The sequence below is a fragment of the Mastigoproctus giganteus genome, chromosome 8, assembly GCF_048544385.1.
Source record: "Mastigoproctus giganteus isolate SK-2022 chromosome 8, ASM4854438v1, whole genome shotgun sequence".
Classification (NCBI taxonomy): Eukaryota; Metazoa; Arthropoda; class Arachnida; order Uropygi; family Thelyphonidae; genus Mastigoproctus; species Mastigoproctus giganteus.
The window spans coordinates 110,484,769-110,510,023 of record NC_143582.1 but is presented as its reverse complement, the minus strand read 5'-3'; the positions used below and the strand labels follow the sequence as shown (position 1 = coordinate 110,510,023).

General features: G+C 38.0%; 1 protein-coding gene across 2 annotated transcripts in view; it reads left to right on the top strand.

Moving 5' to 3' along the window:
• The window catches only part of LOC150081768 (Ig-like and fibronectin type-III domain-containing protein 2), a 550,711-nt gene that overhangs the window by 95,738 nt on the left and 429,718 nt on the right, over positions 1-25,255 (top strand). For both annotated transcript variants that reach the window (XM_090378862.1, XM_090378863.1), the window contains exons 4-6: positions 6,998-7,100; positions 13,324-13,434; positions 16,371-16,424. In XM_090378862.1, coding sequence (XP_090234988.1) covers positions 6,998-7,100; positions 13,324-13,434; positions 16,371-16,424 — 268 coding nt within the window. The remainder of the gene's footprint in view (positions 1-6,997; positions 7,101-13,323; positions 13,435-16,370; positions 16,425-25,255) is intronic.

The window sequence follows — 25,255 nt, the reverse complement described above, 5'->3', positions numbered from 1 at the left end:
GAAGTGGGATTTACTCAAGTAGGTAACTACCATCAGAGGTAAAGGGAAGGGTTTTTGTTTTTGTAAAGGCGACTATGATGGTCTGAGACAGTATTTAAATTCTATACAGTGGGACCAACTGATGATGTTACCAACAGCAAACTCAGAATGGGAAGTATTCAAGGAACTAATCTAGGAGGCTACCAGGCTTTACATACCAACTAAGAAATATTGTTCAAAGTTTAGGCCTAAATGGTTGTCAGATGAACTAATGAGACATGTGGCAGAGAAGAAAAATGCATGGGATACATACAAATTAATGGGTGACATGGAAGTCTATGATAGATATAAGTTGGTCTGTAACCAAGTCACAAAGGAGATTAGGCAGGCAAAGCCTGCCTAATCTCCTTTGCCAAGGAAAAATCCTTGGCAAAGGATGCAAAGAAAAACAGAAAAGAGTTCTTTACCTATTTAAACTCAAGAAGGAAAGGGATGAATCAGATTGGTCCACTGGATATTGATGGTTCAACAGTTGAGGCTCCTGCTCAGGTGGCTAACAATCTAAACGAGTATTTTGCATCTACATTCACACATGAGGAGTTATTCAGGAAGGAGAATGATGTAGGTAAAGTAAACATTGGCAGTGAGCTGGATGATTTTGTAATAACTGAGAGGAAAGTGGAGGAGAGATTGTTGAGGATAAACATAAAAAAGGCACCTGTGGTGGATTTGATCTATCCAGTTATATTAAAGGAGGCAGCAAAGGAAGTAAGCAAACCCCTAGCCATAACTATGAGAGTTTCTTTGGACTCAGGGGAGGTACCCATAGACTGGAGATGTGCAAATGTAACCCCAATTCACAAAGGAGGATCAAAGGCTGACACAAGTAATTATAGACCTGTTAGTTTAACTTCTGTTCAGGAAAATTAATGGAGGCACTGGTGAAAGAAGCATTGCAGGATCATCTAGACAAGAATTCAGTTATAGCTCAGAGGCAGCATGGTTTTGTTAAGGGCAGGTCTTGCCTGACCAATTTGATTGGATACTATGATGTAGTCACAAAAGAACTGGATGCAGGGAATAACTTTGATATTATATATTTGGATCTTAGAAAGGCTTTTGATACTATTGCACATGGAAGACTGCTGCACAAATTGGAGCAGTGTGGCAATGGAGGCAAATTGCTGCTATGGATAAGGGGATGGTTGAGTGGCAGAAGACAGAGAGTGGTAATCAATGGACACTGCTCAACGAGGACTAATGTTATTAGTGGAGTTCCTCAGGGTTCAGTGTTGGGTCCGTTGTTGTTTTCGGTGTTTATGAATGATATTGATGATGAGATATCAAGTTTAATGTCCAAGTTTGCAGATGATACAAAGGTTGGCAGGGTTGTTAAGGACACTACTGACGCTATGCTGCTGCAACAGGATCTGGAAAGGTTGAACAGATGGGCTGAGAGGTGGCAAATGAAGTTTAACAATGACAAATGTAAAGTACTACATATGGGAAACAGTAACCCCAGAGCAACATATCAACTCTGCGTTACTACACTGACAGTGGTGGAGAATGAAAAGGACCTGGGGATAATTGTGCAGGCAGATATGAAGTTCTCTGAGCAGTGCAGACCAGCTGCAAGAGTAGCTCATGGTGTCTTGTCAAGGATATACAGGAATTTTTCTAGCAGGGATAAGGAGGTGATTATTCCCTTGTATAAGGCAATGGTTAGGCCACATCTTGAGTACTGTATACAGGTCTGGAGGCCTCATTTCAAGAAGGATGTAGAGCTGCTGGAACGGGTACAGAGAAGGGCAACAAGATTAGTGAATGGAACAAAGGGTTGCTCTTACGAAGAAAGGCTTAAGTTTTGCAAATTACAGAGTCTGGAGACTAGGCACCGGCGAGGTGATCTGATAGAGGTGTATAAGGCTTTGAATGGTTTGAGCATGCTCAATGCCAATGGGATTCTTCATCTTGCTCAAAATAATCACCTCAGAGGGCATAAATTCAAATTGAGGAAGGACTGATGTCGGATAGATGTGCGGAAATTTGCCTTTGGCCAGCGGGTGGTTGGTTGGTGGAACCGACTTCCTTCACTTGTTGTTGAAGTTGATAGCCTAAACAAATTTAAGGCTCAACTGGACAGGTATTTCAAACGAACGGAGGGGTGAAATGGGAGTGGTGTTTTTTTTTTTTTTTTTTGGCTGATGCTGAATAAGCTTGCTTTCTTGCATAATATGCCTCTACTAATGCTAATGCTAATTCCCTTGTATAAGGCAATGGTCAGGCCACACCTAGAGTACTGTATACAGGTCTGGAGGCATCATTTCAAGAAGGATGTAGAGCTCCTGGAACGAGTACAGAGAAGGGTAACAAGATTAGTGAATGGAACAAAGGGGTGCTCTTTTGAAGAAAGGCTTAAGTTTTGCAAATTATAGTGTCTGGAGACTAGGCACCAGTGTGGTGATCTGATAGAGGTGTATAAAGCCTTGAATGCTTTGAGCATGCTCAATGCTGATGGGATTCTTACTTTCGCTCAGAATAATCACCTGAGAGGGCATAAATTCAAATTGAGGAAAGACAGATGTAGGATAGACGTGCGGAAATTTGCCTTTAGCCAGCGGGTGGTTGGTTGGTGGAACAGACTTCCATCCCTTGTCGTGGAAGTTGATAGCCTAAATAAGTTTAAGGCTCAGCTGGACAGGTATTTCGAATGAACAGAGGGGTGAAGTGGAAGTGGTTTTTTTTTTTTTTTTTTTTGGCTGATGATGTATAAGCTTGCTTTCTTGCATTAAATGCATCTACTAGTGCTAATGCTAATTTGTCAATGTTAAACTTAATTTGCCCCCTCTCAGCCCATCTGCTCAACTTTTCTAGATCCTGTTGCAGCAGTGTACTGTCATTCTTGTCATTAACAACCCTGCCAACCTGCGTATCGTCTGCAAATATGGACATTAAGCCTGATATACCATTATCAATATCATTTATAAATACAGAAAACAACAATGGACCCAACACTGAACCCTGAGGGACTCCACTAATAACATTAGTTCACGAAGAGCAGTGTCCATTGATTACCACTCTCTGTTTTCTCCCACTCAACCATCCCTTTATCCATAGCAGTAATTTGCCTCCAATGCCACACTGCTCCAATTTGTGCAGCAGTCTTCCATATGTAACAGTATCAAAGGCCTTTCTAAGATCCAAATATATGATATCAAAGTTATTCTTTGCATCCAGTTCCTTTGTGACTACTCATAGTATCCAATCAAATTAGTCAGACAAGACTTCCCCTTAACAAAACCATGCTGTGTCCGAGCTATAACTGAAGCCTTGTCTAGATGATTCTGCAATGCTTCTTTAACCAGTGCCTCCATTAATTTGCCTGGAACAGAAGTTAAACTAACAGGTCTGTAATTACCTGTGTCTCCCTTTGATCCTCCTTTGTGAATTGGAGTCACATTTGCACATCTCCAGTCCACGGGTACCTCCCCTGAGTCTAGGGAAGCTCTCATAATTATGACTAAGGGTTTGCTTACTTATTTTGCCACCTCCTTTAATATAACTGGATAGATTAAATCCACTCCAGGTGTCTTTCTTGTGTTTATCTTCAGCAATTTCTTCTCCACTTTACTATCAGTTATTACAAGATTATCTAACTCCTCATGTGTGAATGTAGATGCAAAATATTCATTTAGTTTGTTAGTTACATGAGCAAGATCATCAACAGTTGAACCATCGATATCAAGTGGACCAATCTGATTCATCCCCTTCCTTCTAGGGTTTACATAAGTAAAGAACTCTTTGCTGTTTTCTTTGCATCCTTTGCCAAAGATTTCTCGTAATCGACCTTCATCTGCCTAACCTCCTTTGTAACTTGGTTACACCAGCTTATATCTATCATAGGCGTCTGTGTCACGTGTTAATTTATATGTATCCCATGCATTTTTCTTCTCTGTCACATGTTTAATTAGTTCATCTGACATCCATTTAGGCCTAAATCTTGAACAATATTTCTTTTTGTATGAAAAGCCTAGTGGCTTCCAAGATTAATTCTTTGAATGCTTCCCATTTTGAATTTGCTGTTGGTAACGTCATCAGTTGGTCCCACCGTATAGAGTTTAAATACTGTCTCAGACCACCGTAGTCACCTTTACGAAAGCAAAAACCCTTCCCTTTACCCTTGATGATAGTTACCTCTTTGAATAAATCCCACTTCAGCACACTGTGATCACTAACACCTAGTGGTTCATTTACCTGCAGATTCTTGATGCATGAAGAATCATTACTGATAATCAGATCAAGAATATTACTCCCTCTAGTTGCCTCCCGAACATGCTGCTGTAGAAAACAATCATACAATAAATCACAAAAGCCTTGCTAGTGTGTGAGTGACCAACCAACAAGTTCCAGTCAATCTTTGGGAAATTAAAATCCCCATTATAAGACACTCTGATTTACTGGCCCACTCTATTTCTCTGCCCAATTGCTCATTATACTCATCAGATTCATTTGGCCTATAACACACCTACTCTGATTTTTCCTTTCCCAGTGCTTATGTCACACCAAACAGACTCAACATTGCATTGTCCACCAACATCAATTGGATGCACTTCCTTAGATTTTATGTGTTTCTTAACTCACCACATAACCTCTCCTCCTTTTCTGTCCTGTCTATCCTTTCTGTACACATTGTACTCCCCAAATTCGAGTTCTGCACTGCTTATGTCTGTGTGACACCATATCTCTGATATCCCAACAATATCTGCCTTTGATGTCTTGACTAGCACTTCAAGCTCATCGAATTTATTAACTATTCTCCTAGCACTGGTAGTTGGTTGGTGGAACAGACTTCCATCCCTTGTTGTGGAAGTTGATAGCCTAAATAAATTTAAGGCTCAGCTGGACAGGTATTTCGAACGGACGAAGGGGTGAAATGGAAGTGTTTTTTTTTTTTTTTTTGGCTGATGCTGCATAAGCTTGCTTTCTTGCATCATATGCCTCTACTAATGCTAATGCTAATACGTTTTGGCTGAAACAAAGTTTTGCACATCTAGCTTTTGTTTCTTTGAGAGAAAAAATTGAGAAAAAATGTGCAACCATTTTTTTCTCAATTTAAATTTGTGCCGCTTTATGTGTGTGTGTTGTTTGAGCTAGAGTAAGGATGACATCAACATTTAGCTTACTCAATCCATTCAGAGCCTTAAACACCTGTCAGATCTCCTTGCATAGTTTCCAGATGGTGTAATTTGCAAAACTGAAATCTTTCTTGGGCAGAGCACCCTTTTGTTCCAGTAACTAATCCCATTGCTCTTCTCTGCACGTTATCCAAAAGTGATACAAAACCATGCTGAGTTTCCTTCAGAATTCCATTTCTATCTAAATGATCCTGTATTGACTCTTATTCTTTGACTCCATGATTTTCCCTACTGCTGAGTGGTTGATAGTCATGAATTCACTCTCTTAGGACTGCTTTTTTATATTCACAATACAGTGACACTCTTACAATTCAGAGGAATCTCTTATAATCTATCATAACTAACCTTTATGGTTCAATGTATTCTTTTTCCACTTCCCTCAGAATTGCTGGGCATATACCATCCAAGCACGAACAGTTTTCACAGTCATTAGGCTTATGACACACTTCTACTCTCATTTTGTTTTTCCAGTTTTAGCATTGCACTCCCCCCCCATCAGTGTGAACTCGGTGCACCACCTTAGATTTTTTTGTGCTTCATATCTAAGAGCAATACCCTTTCCTGTGCTGTCCTGTCTGTCCTTTCTTACACATTATACTCCCCATATTCAAAATCTGCATCCCTTACATCTGAGTGACCCCATGTCTTTGATACCTCCACAATGCCTGCATATGATGACTTGTCCAGTATTTAAAATTCATCAAAATTATTTACTGTGCTCCTAATTACTTTTGTGTGAAACAAAATTGCTTCCCCTTTGTTTCCCTTGAAGTAGTTTTTACCAGAATGCATCACACTTTAAAATATTTTTGCTCATCACTGGCTAATGTTTCTTTTTTCATGAAGATTCTTAATATCCAATAAATTGCTAAGATCCAAGAAGAATTTTGCTTTTCCCTGTGACATTTCTGTCGTGTAGATACAGATAGCAGTCATCTGTATAGCCAGTTCAGAGGTAACCAACTCCTGAGTCCCAGTTACCATCTGGAGAATTCAAGTTTCCTTATAATAAGACATTTTGATTGGTTGACCAACCATTTTTATCTATACAGCTGTTCATTGTAATGAGTACAATCATTTTGTTTTTACTCTCATTTTTATTTTTCTAATGCTTTTGTTACACTATACTTACTTAGTATTTAAAAAAAATATAAATAAAACACTCCAATAGCCTTTTTACCCTACCAGTCAGAGTAGTTTATTGTAACTTCAGAGTTGTAACTTCTTGTGGCAACTGATAAATCAGCGCCACAGCTAATAATGGGGCATTTATTTTTTGTGATGATATAATTATATCATCACAAATGTCTTCAGTATGCCCATTATTCTATATTTATTTTATCCTGAGATCACAATGACTGACGTGTTTTGCAGGTGTATTTTTTTTTTTTTAATCTGTTTTCTTCTTGATCAGAAGCATACCCTTTTGTTTTGTCCTTTCTGTATGTATAAACTTCAAATTCTGCATCCCAAAATAGGAGTAACACCAAGTTTCTGATATTACTTTTGTGTTACCATTTGATGACTTAACCAATTCTTCAAATTCATCAAATTTATTTACTCTGCACTTAGCATTAGTGTAAGCAAGTAATTTTCTGTCTCTTTATATGCTTTTTAACTGAAAAACATCATATATAATTGCATTCAACGGCCTTTTTCTGTCAACTTACTGTCAATCATAGCAAAAGAGGGAAATGAGGATTTATTTATGATGGTAACCTCTTTCCCCTTATACGACCAATATTATACTATTAATACTAATACTATGTAAAAAAAAAGTAAAACAGGAAAGTTTCATTGTATTCTTTTAATGTTTTATTCAGGTATTTTGGAAACACATCAATTCTCAGGAAAGGACTTACATACTTACAGTAGGAACAGTTAAAATTATAAATGACAAAAGGATATCCTTGCTTCATCAGCCAGGTAAAGCTATATTTAATTGCTTTTGATTATGAGAACAATGTATATTCAGGTGGTGTCTTTCTGGAACAGCTTATCTTTATCATCAGTTTTTCAATCATGTTTTGTATCATCATCAGTCTGTTGATTTGTTCTAGAATAGAATAGAATCTTTAATTGCAGTGTGACCATACAATTAGTCCCATCACGTCATGGTGGTTCCACGGGGTTACAATCCTTTTCTTCGAAATGTGTATTTATTAAAGACATTAATGAAATTTGATTGTAATTTTATAAACTTATTGCTTTTTTTTAGTTAGTGAGAGCGACACCAGACGACACCATTCTCTGACTGAGCTCATCACTTTGACCTCTTATGGGGAGGTAGGTCCGATGAAACTTTCATGGCTTTTTTTTTCTTCTACCCCCATGACTTTTTTCTTTCTCTTGGCATGGGATTTGAGCTCGGATCCATGATATTGATGGTCCAGTGTGTAATCACACTCCATTATTATTATTATTTAAACTTTTTTCTCCTTTATGGGATTTTTTCTGCCCCATAACAGATATCGGTACCAATTGCATGGGTTGGTTGGTTGTGTCCGGTTACTATTATTATTATTGCTATTATTACTGTTGATTGAGGAACTCTCTTAAAAATGTACAGGTGTTCAGGATTGTGGCTTTCTGGAGTTCCAGGTAAGTGTTCTCTGGGAGGATTATTGCTGCTAGGTTCTTATGGAGGCTTTTTGGCACCATGCTGGTGGTTGACATGGTGACTGGGATGGTTGTTACTTTTCCACGTGCCAATCCTTTGTCTTCCTGTCTTAGATCTGAGTACTTTCTGATCTTTTCCTTTTATGTTTTCTAGAGGTTGCTAGTGTTGGACACTGCTGTGTCGATTAGGTAGGTAGCCATTTCCATTGTGTCGATTAGGGTTGTCTGGTCTGTTGTGTGGATCATCTTGTCTGTTGTTATGGCACATTCCCAGTGTAGTATGTAAATAGGGAACTGTTGTACCTCCTGAGGCTCTTATTTATAATACGTTAAACTTTCTTTGATGAACTGGTATTTTTGCACTAGCTTCTGATGTACTCCATCTGGGTCCTGCGGTGACATGCTGAATTGCTTCTGGTGCCAGGTGGTATTAGCATTAGCATTAGCATTAGCATTAGTAGAGGCATTTGATGCAAGAAAGCAAGCTTATGCAGCATCAGCCAAAAAAAAAAAAAAAAAAAGTAACATAAATAAATAAAAAATAACCACTTCCACTTCACTCCTCTGTTCATTCGAAATACCTGTCCGGCTGACAACTTCCACGACACGGGATGGAAGTCTGTTCCACCTACCAACCACCCGCTGGCTAAAGGCAAATTTCCACACATCTATCCTACATCTGTCTTTCCTCAATTTGAATTTATGCCCTCTCAGGTGATTATTCTGAGCAAGAGGAAGAATCCCATCAGCATTGTACTCTCTTCTGTACTCTCTTCTCTGTACTCATTCCAGGAGCTCTACATCCTTCTTGAAATGAGGCCTCCAGGCCTGTATACAGTACTCTAAGTGTGTCCTGACCATTGCCTCATACAAGGGAATAATCACCTCCTTATCCCTGCTAGAAAAATTCCTATATATCATTGACAATACACCATGAGCTACTCTTGCAGCCCGTCTGCACTGCTCAGAGAACTTCATATCTGCCTGCACAACCACCCCCAGGTCCCTTTCATTCTCTACCACTGTCAGTGTAGTACCACAGAGATGATACGTTGCTCTGGGGTTGCTGTTTCCCATATGTAGTACTTTACATTTGTCAATGTTAAACTTCATTTGCCACCTCTCAGCCCATCTACTCAATCTTTCCAGATCCTGTTGCAGCAGCATAGTGTCAGTAGTGTCCTTGACAACCCTGCCAACCTTCGTATCATCTGCAAACTTGGACATTAAGCCTGATATACCATCATCAATATCATTTATAAATACAGAAAACAATAAAGGACCCAATACTGAACCCTGAGGGACTCCACTAATAACATCAGTCCACGATGAGCAGTGTCCATTGATTACCACTCTCTGTCTTCTCCCCCTCAACCACCCCTTTATCCATAGCAGCAATTTGCCTCCAATGCCACACTGCTCCAATTTGTGCAGCAGTCTTCCATGTGCAAAAGTATCAAAAGCCTTTCTGAGATCCACGTATATAATATCAAAGTTATTCCCTGCATACAGCTCTTTTGTGACTGCATCATAGTATCCAATCAAATTGGTCAGGCAAGACTTCCCCCTAACAAAACCATGCTGTGTCCTAGCTATAACTGAAGTCTTGTCTAGATGATCCTGCAGTGCTTCTTTAACCAGTGCCTCCATTAATTTTCCGGGAACAGAAGTTAAACTCACAGGTCTATAATTACTTGTGTTAGCCTTTGATCCTCCTTTGTGAATTGGGGTCACATTTGCACATCTCCAGTCCATGGGTACCTCCCCTGAGTCCAAGGAAGCTCTCATAATTATAGCTAAGGGTTTGCTTACTTCCTTTACTACCTCCATTAATATAACTGGATAGATCCCAGCCACCCCAGGTGTCTTTCTTGTGTTTATCTTCAACAATTTCTCCTCCACTTTACTCTCAGTTATTACAAGATTCTCTAGCTTACTGCCAGAGTTGAATACACCTCTGGCATTCCCCTTGCTGAATAACTCCTCATGTGTGAATGTCGATGCAAAATATTCATTTAGTTTGTTAGCTACCTGAGCAGGGTCATCAACAGTTGACCCATCGATATCAAGTGGACCAATCTGATTCATCCCCTTCCTTCTAGAGTTTACATAATTAAAGAACTCTTTGCTGTTTTTCTTCGCATCCCTTGCCAAGGATCTCTCGTAATCTGCCTTCGCCTGCCTAACCTCCTTTGTAACTTGGTTACAGATCAACTTGTATCTATCATAGGCGTCTGTGTCACGTGTTAATTTGTATGTATCCCATGCATTTTTCTTCTCTGCCATATGCCTCATTAGTTCATCTGACATCCAATTAGACCTAAACCTTGAACAAAATTTCTTAGTTGGTATGTAAAGCCTAGTAGCTTCCAAGATAAGTTCTTTGAATGCTTCCCATTTTGAATTTGCTGTTGGCAATATCATCAGTTGAACCCACTGTATAGAATTTAAATACTGTCTCAGTCCATTGTAGTCGCCTTTACGAAAGCAATACCCCTTCCCTTTACCCCTAATGGTAGTTACCTCTTTGAGTAACTCCCACTTCAGAACACTGTGATCACTGCCACCTAGTGGTTCATTTATCTGCAGATTCTTAATGCATGAAGAATCACTACTGATAATCAAATCAAGAGTATTACTCCCTCTAGTTGCCTCCCGAACATGCTGATGTAGAAAACAATCATCCAATAAATCCACAAAAGCCTTGCTAGTGTGTGAGTGACCAGCCCCCAAATTCCAGTCAATATCTGGGAAATTAAAATCCCCCATTATAAGACTCTCTGATTTACTGGCCCACTCTATTTCTCTGAACAGTTTCTTATTATACTCATCGGAGTCATTAGGTCTATAGCACACTCCTACTCTCAATTTTGATCTCCCAATGCTTATGTCACACCAAACTGACTCGACACTGCACTGTCCAGCGATGTCGACTGGCTTCACTTCCTTGGATGTTATGTGTTTTTTAACTAATAGCATAACCCCTCCTCCCTTCCTATCCTGTCTATCCTTTCTGTAGACATTGTACTCCCCAAATTCCAGTTCTGCATTCCTTATATCTGTGTGACACCACGTCTCTGAAATCCCCACAATATCTGCCTTTGATGTTTTGAGCAATACCTCAAATTCATCAAATTTATTTACTAAACTCCTAGCATTGGTGTACACGCAAGTATACATGCACCTGTTCTTTTTCTTAGCTACCCTAACACAAGCCATGTGTTTACTTGTACCCCAATGATACCTAGCAGTCTCTGAAATATCCTGCATCTTATTTTCCAGGCTGCGGCTCATTCCAATAGAAGCAGTGCAAGAATCACTTTCACCTCTGCCAGTGGCTACTGTTAATCTATTAGTCCTTGTATCCCCCCAATCTAGCAGTTTTCCGACCCACCTAACACTGCCTCGATAGCATCAGCAAACATTCTTGCACCCTTTCTATTTAAGTGTATCCCATCCCTGTAGAAGCAATCTCTCCTGTTAACAAGTACAGACCAGGCTGAAAAAAATTCTACCCCTTGAGCCCTGCACAATCTTTCCAGGGCCGAATTGATCGACAGGGCTCTCATCATATACTCCCTCCTATCGTGTCTGGGCAGAATTGCAGACACTTTCAAATTCAACCCTAATTCACGGCTTTTTTTCATCAGTGACCTGTACTTTTCAAGTAATTCCGCCGGTCTCCTGCTCTTAATATCATTAGTGCTAACGTGTACAACTATATCACCTTTTGTGCCCTTAAAAGATGATATCCGCTCTACAACATCATCAACCTTTGCCCCTGGCAGACATACCCTGGTCCTGTTCCACCTATCCTTTTTACAAAGCATGTTTCCCGTTTCCCTGACAATAGAATCACCAAAAACTACTAGTTCCTTTGGGAACAGCGCATTCTGCCTTGGGGGTTGCCGACATGTGTCATCTGTTACTCTGGGGTCCTTGGTATAGAATGTATTTCCTGTAATTCCTGGTTTTGATTACCTGGTCTAGGATGGAGAGCATGAATCCTTGGGACTCTTGGTAGGGCCTTCCATTTGTGAGTATTGGAAACAATCTTATGTAGCCTTGATGGAGGTCATTGTGGTGTCTGCCAGGGATTGCCCATCTTTCTTTGTTTCTTCTGTCTGTAAGTGTGCCCTTTTTGTTGAGGTTGGGTGTTGTGTGCCATTTATGTATCTTTCTTATGGTTTAGTAGATTGGTGCTGTATTTTTCTGAAAGAAATCGTGCTGGTTCTTCACTCCTTGTTTTGTTGTCATTGAGGTTAGTCAGTCCCCTCCCTCCTTCTTTCTGGGCTATGGTTAGTCTCTTGATGACCAACTTTGGGTGGTGTTGGCGGTTCATTATTATTATGGTTGTTATTATATTATTTCTCCCTGATGGGGAGTTCCGCTCTGTTACAAGTATTCATGCCAACTGCACTAGTTGGTTGTTAAGTCTGGTGTTACTTTTCTTCGAGGAACTTTCTTACTGTTCTACAGGTGTTGAGGATTATGACTTTCTGGAGTTCCTTGTAGGTATTGTCTGGGAGACCTATTGCTGCTAGACTCTTGTGTAGGGTCTTTGGCATCATACTAGCAGTTGACACAATGATCAGGATGGTTGTTACTTGTTGCATATGCCACATCTCTTTGATCTCCTGTCTTAGGTCTGTGTACTTCCTGATATTTTCCTTGTGGGTTTGGTCATGAGCCTTTTGTATGTCTTGAAATTCACTCTCATTGTGCATAACAATTGTGACATTATCTGCATATATGCTTAATGTGTTATTTTTAGGTGAGGCTCTGGTGGCAGTGTTTGTCAGGATTGTAGACTGGTGGCAATTTTTTTTAGGAATGGTTCTATGGCTAGTGTGTAAAGTTGTCCAGGGAGTGGGCAGCCTTGTTTTATCCCTCTGAATATGGCAAGGTGTGGGTGAGCTGCTTATCAGTTTCAAGCAGAATTTGGCTTCTTTGTATAGTAGATTGTTTAGATGATGTAGGGTCCATGTCCGAACGCTTTCAGGGTTCAGACATGGATCCTACATCATCCAAACAATCTGTTATACAAAGAAGGCAAATAGCCAAGAAGCCAAATACAAAGAAGTAGCTGCTACCTACTCTGGAGAGAGAGAGAGAGAGAGAGAGAGAGAGAGAGAGAGAGAGAGAGAGAGAGAGAGAGAGAGAGAGAGAGAGAGAGAGAGAGATCATTCTGTGTGAATGATAGTTTTGTGAGATGTGAACTTCATTTCTGCTAATGAAAAGTTAAAACTTGTATAAAGCTTATCTTGCAGACATTTTTGTCAAGTCCTTAACGAAAGCATGTTTCATCATTGTGCATATTGCTGCAGATGATTGGCCTCATAGATTGATCTTCATAAAGGGTAGATGATGTTTCATAAATTATATAACTGCATTATTGATATAAATGTAGAAGCAAAATAAGATATATTACTTGTCTTTTTTTTACTATTTTGAGTATGCTTGTAATCGAATAGTATATATGAATGTTGTCATAAGTTGTTTACAAGAATTTTGATAAATTTCATTGCAGATCATGATACCTGGGTCCTTCGTATCGATCCTGTTGCTGTAAATGATTCTGGACGCTACATTTGTGAAATTAATACAGATCCTCCTATCAGTGTCTTTCGCTTCCTCACAGGTCAGAAAAAGAAATTTATTACTTATAGACATGAGTAATAACTATTTATTACAACAAAATCCTAAGATATTTGTTATGAAATGTATTATTATTATAATTTGAAACTGTAGTAATGTGGGTATCTGTAAATTATCTGAAGCATTTTAAAAAATGAATAAACATGAGAGGCGTTTTTTTCTTGTGTTAGTTGACTTCCAAATGAGCACTGTTTGTTACTCAAAAATTCTCTAGGAAGTCTTTTTACTAAAGAATGCTGTGAAGTACTTGCATTCAAATAACTCCACTATTACTGTACATTTGCTGTCTCAGAAGGCAGTTGTGGTCAGTTTTCACCAACGTGGTCAGTCCATATTTTATCCACAGCCACCTTCATTATCATCAGTTGTGTGTATGATTGGCTGTGCACACTTGATCCTTTTTTGCTGGTAATGTGGATTTAAAAAACTTAACCCACCTGTGTGAAAGTTTTTTCATGCCTAGATTGTTGCAAATAGCTTTTATGTTAGCTGTGTGTCTGGTAGTGCCCCTTTGGGCTGAAAGCATAATATCACATATAAAATCTTTTTTTAACCCAATTATTTACCATAATTGTTTCCACTATATCTTCATGAATTTCTTTGGGAGTTTTCATATTCATAACAGCTTGAAAATCAAATCTATCACTTTTTTTCAAAAACATTTCATCATATTATGTTTTGTTTTAAAACAAAAGATAATATCACGATGGTTCCATTAAGATATTTGTGATTCCATTGGCAGCTGTAACCATAAATAGTAGTTGTTGTAAATAGTATGTTATAGTATAGTGTAAATAGTGTTTGTGTCAATTAATAGTAATATTAGTTGGTACAAATAGTATGGGTCCAGCTGCTGATGAATAAGAAAATCACCAAGCCAGCTAAATAATTCAGCTAACTACTAAAGTTTGAAGGATGATCACACTGCAGAATCCATTGTTGCATAGGTAGGGTCATGTTAAGAATGAAACATGAAAGCAACTTCTGCCATAAGTGGTTGCTTTATTGAAGCAATTACTTGAATCATTGCCTTCAATAAGGGAAATACTTTATTATTATTATTATTATTATTATTATTATTATTATTATTATTAGCCTTATGGTGCAAGGAAGCCTGAAGCTTATGCTGCACCAGGAAAAAAAAAAAAAATTCTGAATTACCCTGAGAGAGAGAGAGATGTAGAAGGGAATCACCAAGAAAGAGAAGAATGATGATACCCAGCTCAGGACCCTGGGTGTGCCAAACCCATACTCACCAGATGTGAGCCCCTGGGGTTCAACTTTAGTAGGAACTTTATGCAAGTTCCTACTCTAAGAGGCAGCAAGATGATTAGTTCAAGGAATTTCTTGTGTAGTAGGACCGCAGCAACATACAGTATTACTAGGATACTTTTCATGTGGTGGAGAAAATAAAATCCTCTTTTTGCAACTGGACACTTAAATCATGCATAGTTAGTCCCTGCATGTGAGAACTCCTTGAAGTCTTGCATGTTCTTGCTTACCATGCTCTCCTTTGTGGGAAATTGCATCATAAGTGATCAACTTAACTTGTTCAGATAAATTTTCTACTGATTCTTCTGAACTCTTACACAAGTTTAGGTAACGAGATTGATGTCTTCAAAATGTTTTTTTCTTAACTTCTACAATCACAATTGTAGAAGTTAAGTTAGTATACAAGTTAGTAAGCAAGTTTATTTAGTATACATATTTCACAAATTCAGAGCACTGAAAGGCTTTCCTGCTTTCTCAGTTATTTCATAATGTAGCATACACTTTTGAAGATGTTTTGTTTACCTATCAAAACGATTTTCAAAATGCTTATTTTATTTTCTCTGAGTTCACCATTGAGACAGTCAAGTTTGTCTTTAATTTGCTGTCATCATGATGCTAGACATTATATTTTTTAATAATGGGAACTTTTTTATTTTTGGCATATAAGAACAAACAGGTTTACTTTCAATTAAGAATTATTTTCTACAAATATTTATTATCAGAAAATAATAAAGAGAATTTTTCTTTATTAGGAATATATCTAATCTTTGAAACTACCTTCACAAATGTTTGATTTCTTTGATGCCATGATTCAGAAAATACAACCACTTTATGCCAGTCACAAGCAAAGCAAAGCACAATAAAACTTAAATGGATTCAAGGCAGAACTAGACAAACATTTGGAGCGAGTGGATGGGTGAAATGAGAAGGGGGTGTTTTTTTTTTTTTTTTTTGATATTATATAAGCTTGCTTTCTTGCATCATGTGGCTTTGCTAATGCTTATGCTAAAACCACTTTTGAATACAAAATTACACTAACAAAGTCCTGCTAGCATATAAGGGCTTGTGAAAAGTCCAATTTGCTGCATCACACTAAAGTACACTCTTTAGTGTGTGATGCAGATATTTCTCAGAAAGATGCTTCTGCTTTCTGCTGCATTCAGATAAAGCCTTATGTTTATTTCTTTGACTTATTACCTCTCCCATCTCCTCTTAAATCATTATGCAGTATAAACTCTCCAGTTTAGTTAATTTACAAGTTTAGTTAGTTAATTAGTTACTTTAGTTAATTATTATCGATAAAGTGTGTGAAATACTACCAGCATTCCTTTTTTTTTTTTGTTTCTTATGTTTTTGGTCTTTAGATTTATTAAAATTCATAGATGATCAGTATTTTTGCTTATTGGCCAACTGCTATGTGTGCTGTACAGGACATATAGGCCACATGTGGCCCACAGCTCACCAATTACTAGCTGATCTAAATCATTAGAATATGAAATAGCATCCTGTATCAAAAAAATATGAGAAAGTGAAATTTTTTTGGTTTGACAATAAAAATGGAACAGAATTTATATTTTTTCTTGAAATATTATGATTTTACAAGAATACATTATCATTCTTAAGTTTTATATTTTATGCTATTTTCAGTGCTTGATTCTTCAGGTTCTACCCCACCATTTCATGTGGAACATAATTATACAAGTAAGTGGATATAATGATTATTTTTTCTCTCTAGCTTAAGCATTAGTTTTTTGTTTTACTTTTGTCTTTTCTTTTTTTTTACTTTGTATATTCACAAAAAAGGGGAGAAAATTGAACAAAAACAGAAATATACATAATATTGAATAGCTTGACTACGTGCCTCTCCAAGAAAGGCTTTTTCTTACATGTGATTATCTCACTGAGGATATGTTTCAGCTCTTTTGGGAGACTCATTGAGAGAGAGAGAGAGAGAGAGAGAGAGAGAGAGAGAGAGAGAGAGAGAGAACATGGACAGAAATTATCTCCTAATGGATGGAATTCTTATAATATTTTTAAACTTATATATACAGGGTGTTTCAGTTAAACGTTTCAGAACTTCTAAGAGGGGTAGGGTACATCCTGACAACTCGAAATCATATAGCAATGTGGGGTCGGAAATGCTTTCCTGAAGCGGTGTTGTACACAGAAGCACCATAAAGAAAAGAGACCGTAAGTGAGAAATCGTTTTAATAATACATGAAAAGAAGCAAAAGGTACATGGATTAAAGTAAGTGTTCGAAGTTTCTTCCACGGGCTACAATGCACGCCTCACATCTCTGACGCATGGACATCCGAACATTCTGGAATACTCCAGGCGAATTTCGAATTTCTTCGGCAGCTACTGCGATTCTTGCAACCAGCTCCTCAGCATTGTCAACAGGGGTGTCATAAACTAGCGATTTCATATGACCCCAGAAATAAAAATCAAGACATGATAGGTCGGGTGACCGAGCAGGCCAACGCACGGGACCACCACGTCCGATCCACTGTTGACCAAATGTGACATCCAGGTAGTTACGAATATCTCCGCTATAATGGGCAGGGGCTCCATCGTGTTGGAACCACATTGTCTGTTGCGTCGATGCAGAAATCTGTTCATCTCCCAAAGGTTGTGGCAATACTTGCTGCAGAAAGATCAAGTAGATAGGTCCGGTTAGATGACACGGTAACAGGTAAGGTCCGATGAGGTGATCTCCCATAATACCAGCCCATTCATTGACCGAAAATCGAATCTGTGCTGCACAACGTCACACGACGACTTCTGTGTACGATACCGCTTCAGGAAAGCATTTCCGACCCCACATTGCTATATGATTTCGAGTTGTCAGGATGTACCCTACCCCTCTTAGAAGTTCTGAAACGTTTAACTGAAACACCCTGTATATATATATATTTTTTTTTTGAAAATGACTTTAACTTCTCTAGACTGAGACTATATTTTGCTTCTTTTTGAATTTGAATCTAAGCTAGCAAATTTTTGAGAATCTTGCAAATAATGAAGCAATTCTGTATGATGGCATACTTTGCTATTTATTCTAGCAGTAGTTATATGGCCTTATTAGTTAATTTTTGTAGAGTGAGGATCACTTGTCCTTCTGTAGGTATCAGATATTTGACTGCTGGCTCCAAACTCTAAGTTCATTTCAAAGTATTAAATACTTTGAGTTTAACTTAATTACACCAAATAGAAACTCCATAGAACTACCAGATTATTCCCATTTGTTGAAATTTGTTAATTCAAACCATCTGCAATCTGTTGTGAGATTCAGAACAGGCTTTTCTTTTTTATCTTATGTCATGGTGTCCCCATCCCTCCAAATGACTGATAAATAATTGTAGACAGTAATTTTAATATATTTTGTAATGATCAATGAATACGTAACGAAACTACAGCTATATTCTAACATTTAACACTTTAAAACAAAAAAATGACTTTCCAAATGTTTATCATACCAGTTCATTACTGCATAAATTATAATAGCATAATAACAGAAAAACAATCAAATAAATATTGCTTTAACATAGCATTAGCATTAGTAGAGGCATATGATGCAAGAAAGCAAGCTTATGCAGCATCAGCCAAAAAAAAAACCTCTCCCACCATTTCACTCCTCCATTCATTCGAAATACCTGTCCAGCTGAGCCTTAAATTTATATAGGCTATCAACTTCCACAACAAGGGATGGAAGTCTGTTCCACCAACCAACTACCCGCTGGCTAAAGGCAAATTTCCACACATCTATCCTACATCTGTCTTTCCTCAATCTGAATTTATGCCCTCTCAGGTGATTATTCTGAGCAAGAGGAAGAATCCCATTGGCACTGAGCATGCTCAAACCATTCAAGGCTTTATGCACCTCTATCAGATCACCTTGCCGGTGCCTAGTCTCCAGACACTGTAATTTCCAAAACTTAAACCTTTCTTCGTAAGAGCAACCCTTTGTTCCATTCACTAATCTCGTTGCCCTTCTCTGTACTTGTTCCAGCAGCTCCATATCCATCTTAAAATGAGGCCTCCAGACCTGTATACAGTACTCAAGGTGTGGCCTGACCATTGCCTTATGCAAGGGAATAATCACCTTCTTATCCCTGCTAGAAAAATTCCTGTATATCATTGACAAGACACCATGAGCTACTCTTGCAGCCTGTCTGCACTGCTCAGAGAACTTCATATGTGCCTGCACAATTACCCCCAGGTTCTTTTCATTCTTTACAACTGTCAGTGTAGTACCACAGAGTTGATACATTGCTCTGGGGTTGCGGTTTCCCATATATAGTACTTTACATTTGTCAATGTTAAACTTCATTTGCCACCTCTCAGCCCATCTGCTCAACCTTTCCAGATCCTGTTGCAGCAGCATGGCTTCAGTAGTGTCCTTAACAACCCTGCCAACCTTTGTATCATCTGCAAACTTTTATTATTATTATTATTAGACATATGGTACAAGGAAGCCTGAGGCTTATGCTGCACCAGCCAAAAAAAAAAAAAAAAAAAAAAAAAATCCCGAAGTTACTCCCTGAGAGAGAGAGAGAGAAGTATAAAGGAATCACCAAGAAAGAGAAGAATGATGATATGCAGCTCAGGACCCTGGGTTTGCCAAGCCCATACTCACCAGATGTGAGCCCCCAGGGTTAAGCTTGATATACCATCATCAATATCATTTATAAATACAGAAAACAATAATGGACCCAACACTGAACCCTGAGGGACTCCACTAATAACATTAGTCCACGTTGAGCAGTGTCCATTGATTACTATTCTCTGTCTTCTCTCCTCAACCATCCCTTTATCCATAGCAGCAATTTGCCTCCAATGCCACACTGCTCCAATTTGTGCAGCAGTCTTCCATGTGCAACAGTATTAAAACCCTTTCTAGGATCCAAATATATAATATCAAAGTTATTCTCTGCATCCAGTTCTTTTGTGACTGCATCATAGTATCCAGTCAAATTGGTCAGGCAAGACTTTCCCCTAACAAAACCATGCTCTGTCCGAACTATAACTGAAGTCTTGTCTAGATGATCCTGCAGTGCTTCTTTAACCAGTGCCTGCATTAATTTTCCTGGAACAGAAGTTAAACTCACAGGTCTATAATTACTTGTGTCAGCCTTTGATCCTCCTTTGTGAATTGGGGTCACATTCGCACATCTCCAGTCTATGGGTACCTTCCCTGAGTCCAAGGAAGCTCTCATAATTATGGCTAAGGGTTTGTTTACTTCCTTTGCTGCCTCCTTTAATATAACTGGATAGATCTCATCCACCCCAGGTGCCTTTCTTGTGTTTATCTTCAACAATTTCTCCTCCATTTTACTCTCAGTTATTACAAGATTATCTAGCTTACTGCCAGAGTTGAATACACCTCTGGCATTCCCCTCAGAAAAGTTTGAATGTGTGCGATGTTTGATATGTGCAAATGTCAATGCAAAATATTCATTTAGTTTGTTAGCTACCTGAGCAGGATCATCAACAGTTGACCCATCGTTATCAAGTGAACCAATCTGATTCATCCCCTTCCTTCTAGAGTTTACATAAGTAAAGAACTCTTTGCTGTTTTTCTTTGCATCGTTTGCCAATTTTAGAGACTGCTGGCAGTCATTGCAGTACAAGTAAACACATGGGTTGTGTTAGGGTAGCTAAGAATAGGAACAGGTGCATGTATACTTGCATATACACCAATGCTAGGAGTTTGGTAAATAAATTTGATGAATTTGAGGTATTGCTCAAAACATCAATGGCAGTTATTGTTGGGATATCAGAGACATGGAGTCACACAGATATAGGAATGCAGAAGTGGAATTTGGGGAGTACAATGTGTACAGAAAGTATAGACAGGATAGGAAGGGAGGAGGGGTTATGCTATTAGTTAAGAAACAAATAAAATCCAAGGAAGTGAAACCAGTCGACATAAATATAAGAAAAAAGCTAACAGAATATATTTAGATATAATATTATTAATTTTATTGATACTGTATCTTTTAACAATTTAAAATTGACAAAAAATAGTTTAGGAGTAACAAAAGCAAAGGGTTCAGGGAATTCTACATTTATTTAGAATTTTGCATATGTAGTGATCAAGATGGAAAAGGTTTAAGTTTGAATCCTGTCAATAAGGTGAAGAACTTAAATGGACTTTTTTTTTACTCCATGGCTGAGTTAGTTGGTCTTAGGTAAGGACAGTAAGATCCCCCCCCCCCCAAGAAACTCAGGCTTTTTGTACATTAAAACAGGCAAAGGGTTCAAGGAACACACACAATTTATGGACAATAATGCACACGAGTGGATAATGGTGCTGTCATTTTCTCTTATAATACTGCCATATATGACATATTTTCTTGAGACAAGGTGGATGTTAAAATAGTTTGTGATGATTTTCCATTTCAAAAAAAAGCTTTGTTTTCCTGAGCTACTGACATGTATAGTGTTAAATAAATTTGTTAGGTCACTCTCTTTGGAAATGAATCTGTTAGATTATTTTTGTAAATAAAATTCAAAACTTTTCTTAGAATCATATCTTGTGTGAAATGCTGTAAAATTCAGTTCATTAAACAGAGCCTTGATATCTTTCATTTTGATTTTTATTATTAGTCAATTTTAAATGCAAATCTTTGTAATGTTTTATCCTACTCATTTAATTTATTTACATATAAATAACATTAAATATTGCCCTGTGTTCCTTTAACAACTGAAATCTTTCAGTGAGAGATGGTATGGTTGTGTTGAATTTTGTGAATAAAAATATTATTATTATTTTTTAGATAATTGGATGTTTTGCAATAAAAATTTCTTTTTTTTTTTTCAAAAAATATTACTTATGTCTGGAAAAAAAGTGAGATTTTGTTTTTTTGTAGCAAACTTTCCTTGTGGTTGTCCTTTATTTTTAATGTGGAAACCATCTGGCAAGCCTAAATACTTTGAAATAACCAACACAAATGTGGCAACAGTAAACTGGAAGTATGTGCAACTTCTAGTTGTCCAGTTTTTTCTGAGAAGGTCACGTGACAATGCTAGTGAGCCCTTTGTTGACCAATTGACATGATGTGCTCTTTTCATCATGTACAGATGAGGTATCCTATCACACCACAATTTTATTTTAATTAAACATGATTTTGAAACAACATCAACGTTATATATTTTTTAAAATAAATTAGAAACAGTTTCACATCTAGAAAATGGCAGTAATGGAGATTTTCACGTTATTCCCTAACTACATAAGTGCGAAAATTCATCAAGTGAAACTGTTATATGGTGGAACTAAAAATATATTTCATGACCCCAACTTATAAAGAGGTGTGCCAAAAGTTTGTTAAAATCATCAGTCAAAACGTATGAAGCATTTTTCAATTATAAACAATGTAAACTTTATTGTAAATTACAGATGTATGTGCAATAAATGTGAGCCTTACTTTAAAAATTTAATTAAGAAAAAAAAATCTTTATCTCACAGCAAGTATTCACTCAAAAAAATCAGTGATGTATTCTCTCAGTTGGTTCACTCTTTGTCAGTTATCCAAAATTTTTGGACTGCTGTGATAACTAAACAAAACTTGCAGCAAACAACAACCGTCATTTTTCTCTTCCCACTTTTTCTCTTCCATATCACTTTATATTTTATGCTGTTCTTTCAACTTAGTCTTCGCACCATGTAATAAAAAAAAATAGTGCAAAGAATTTGGCCAATTTATTCTTTAGCATTAGCATTAGTAGAGGCATATGATGCAAGAAAGCAAGCTTAAGCAGCATCAGCCAAAAAAAAACAAAAAAACTTCCACTTCACCCCTCCGTTCGTTCGAAATACTTGTCCAGCTGAGCCTTAAATTTATTTAGGCTATCAACTTCCACAACAAGGGATGGAAGTCTGTTCCACCAACCAACTACCCGCTGGCTAAAGGCAAATTTCCGCACATCTATCCTACATCTGCCTTTCCTCAATCTGAATTTATGCCCTCTCAGGTGATTATTCTGAGCAAGAGGAAGAATCCCATCGGCATTGAGCATTCTCAAACCATTCAAGGCTTTATACACATCTGTAAGATCACCTCGCCAGTGCCTAGTCTCTAGAAACTGTAATTTGCAAAACTTAAGCCTTTCTTCGTAAGAGCAACCCTTTGTTCCATTGTTGTTGCCCTTCTCTGTACTCGTTCCAGCAGTTCTACATCCTTCTTGAAATGAGGCCTCCAGACCTGTTGGACATTAAGCCTGATATACCATCATCAATATCATTTATAAATACAGAAAACAATAATGGACCCAACATTGAACCCTGAGGAACTCCACTAATAACATTAGTCCATGATGAGCAGTGTCCATTGATTACCACTCTCTGTCTTCTCCACCTCATCCATCCCTTTATCCATAGCAGCAATTTGCCTCCAATGCCACACTGCTCCAACTTATGCAACAGTCTTCCATGTGCAACAGTATTAAAAGCCTTTCTAAGATCCAAATATATAATATCAAAGTTATTCCCTGCATCCAGTTCATTTGTGGCTGCATCATAGTATCCAATCAAATTGGTCAGGCAAGACTTTCCCTTAACAAAACCATGCTGTGTCCAAGCTATAACTGAAATCTTGTCTAGATGTTCCTGCAGTGCTTTTTTAATCACTGCCTCTATTAATTTTCCTGGAACTGAAGTTAAACTCACAGGTCTATAATTACTTGTGTCAGCCTTTGATCCTCCTTTGTGAATTGGGGTCACATTTACACATCTCCAGTCTATGGGTACCTCCCCTGAGTCCAAGGAAGCTCTCATAATTATGGCTAAGGGTTTGCTTACTTCCTTTGCTGCCTCCTTTAATGTAACTGGATTGATCCCATCAACCCCAGGTGTTTTTCTTGTGTTTATCTTCAACACTTTATTACAAGTGGAGGAAAAATTTATTACTATTACTTTATTACTTTCAGTACTTTTAATACACTTTATTACTCTCAGTTATTACAAGGTTATCTAGCTTACTGCCAGAGTTGAATACACCTCTAGCATTCCCCTTGCTGAATAACTCCTCATGTGTGAATGTCAATGCAAAATATTCATTTAGTTTGTTAGCTACCTGAGCAGGATCAATAACAGTTGAACTATCGATATCAAGTGGGCCAATCTGATTCATCCCCATCTAGAGTTTACATAAGTAAAGATCTCTTTGCTGTTTTTCTTTGCATCCTTTGCCAAAGATTTCTCATAAACTGTCTTTTGCCTGCCTAACCTCCTTTGTGACTTGGTTACAGACCAGCTAATATCCATCATAGGCTTCTGTGTCATGTGTTAATTTATATGTATCCCATGAATTTTTCTTCTCTGCAATATGTCTCATTAGTTTATCTGACATCCATTTAGGCCTAAACTTGGAACAATATTTCTTAGTTGGTATATAAAACCTAGTAGCTTCCAAGATAAGTTCTTTGAATGCTTCCCATTTTGAATTTTCTGTTGGCAACATCATCAGTTGGTCCCACTGTATAGAATTTAAATACTGTCTCAGACCATTGTAGTCGTCTTTACGAAAGCAATAACCGTTCCCTTTACCCCTGATGGTAGTTACCTCTTTGAGTAAATCCCACTTCATCACACTGTGATCACTGCCACCTAGTGGTTCCCTTATCTGCAGATTCTTAATGCATGAAGAATCACTACTGATAATCAAATCAAGTTGCCTCAATCTAGTTGCCTCCTGAACATGCTGATGTAGAAAACAATCATCCAATAAATCCACAAAAGCCTTGCTAGTGTGTGAGTGACCAACCCACAAATTCCAGTCAATATCTGAGAAATTAAAATCCCCCATTATAAGACTCTCTGATTTACTGGCCCACTCTATTTCCCTGTACAGTTTCTTATTATACTGATCAGAGTCATTAGGCCTATAGCACACTCCTACTCTCAATTTTGATATACCAATGCTTATGTCACACCAAACTGACTGGACACTGCACTGTCCAGCGATGTCGACTGGCTTCACTTCTTTGGATTTTATGTGTTTCTTAACTAATAGTAGAACCCCTCCTCCCTTCCTATCCTGGATATCCTTTCTGTAGACATTGTCCCCAAATTCCAGTTCTGCATTCCTTATATCTGTGTGACACCACATCTCTGATATCCCAACAATATCCGCCTTTGATTCTTTGAGCAGTACCTCAAATTCATCAAATTTATTTACCAAACTCCTAGCATGGGTGTACACGCAAGTATACATGCGCCTGTTCCTATTCTTAGCTACCCTAACACAACCCATGTGTTTACTTGTACTGCAATGACTCCCAGCAGTCTCTGAAATATCCTGCACCTTGTTTTCCAGGCTTCTGCTCATTCCAATAGATGCAGTGCAATAATCGCTTTCACCTCTGCCAGTGGCTACTGTTAATCTATTAGTCCTTGTATCCCTCCCCCAAGCTAGCAGTTTTCCAACCCACCTAACACTGCCTCAATAGCATCAGCAAATATTCCTGCACCCTTTCTATTTGAGTATATCCCATCCCTGCAGAAGCAGTCTCTGCTGTTAACAAGTACAGACTA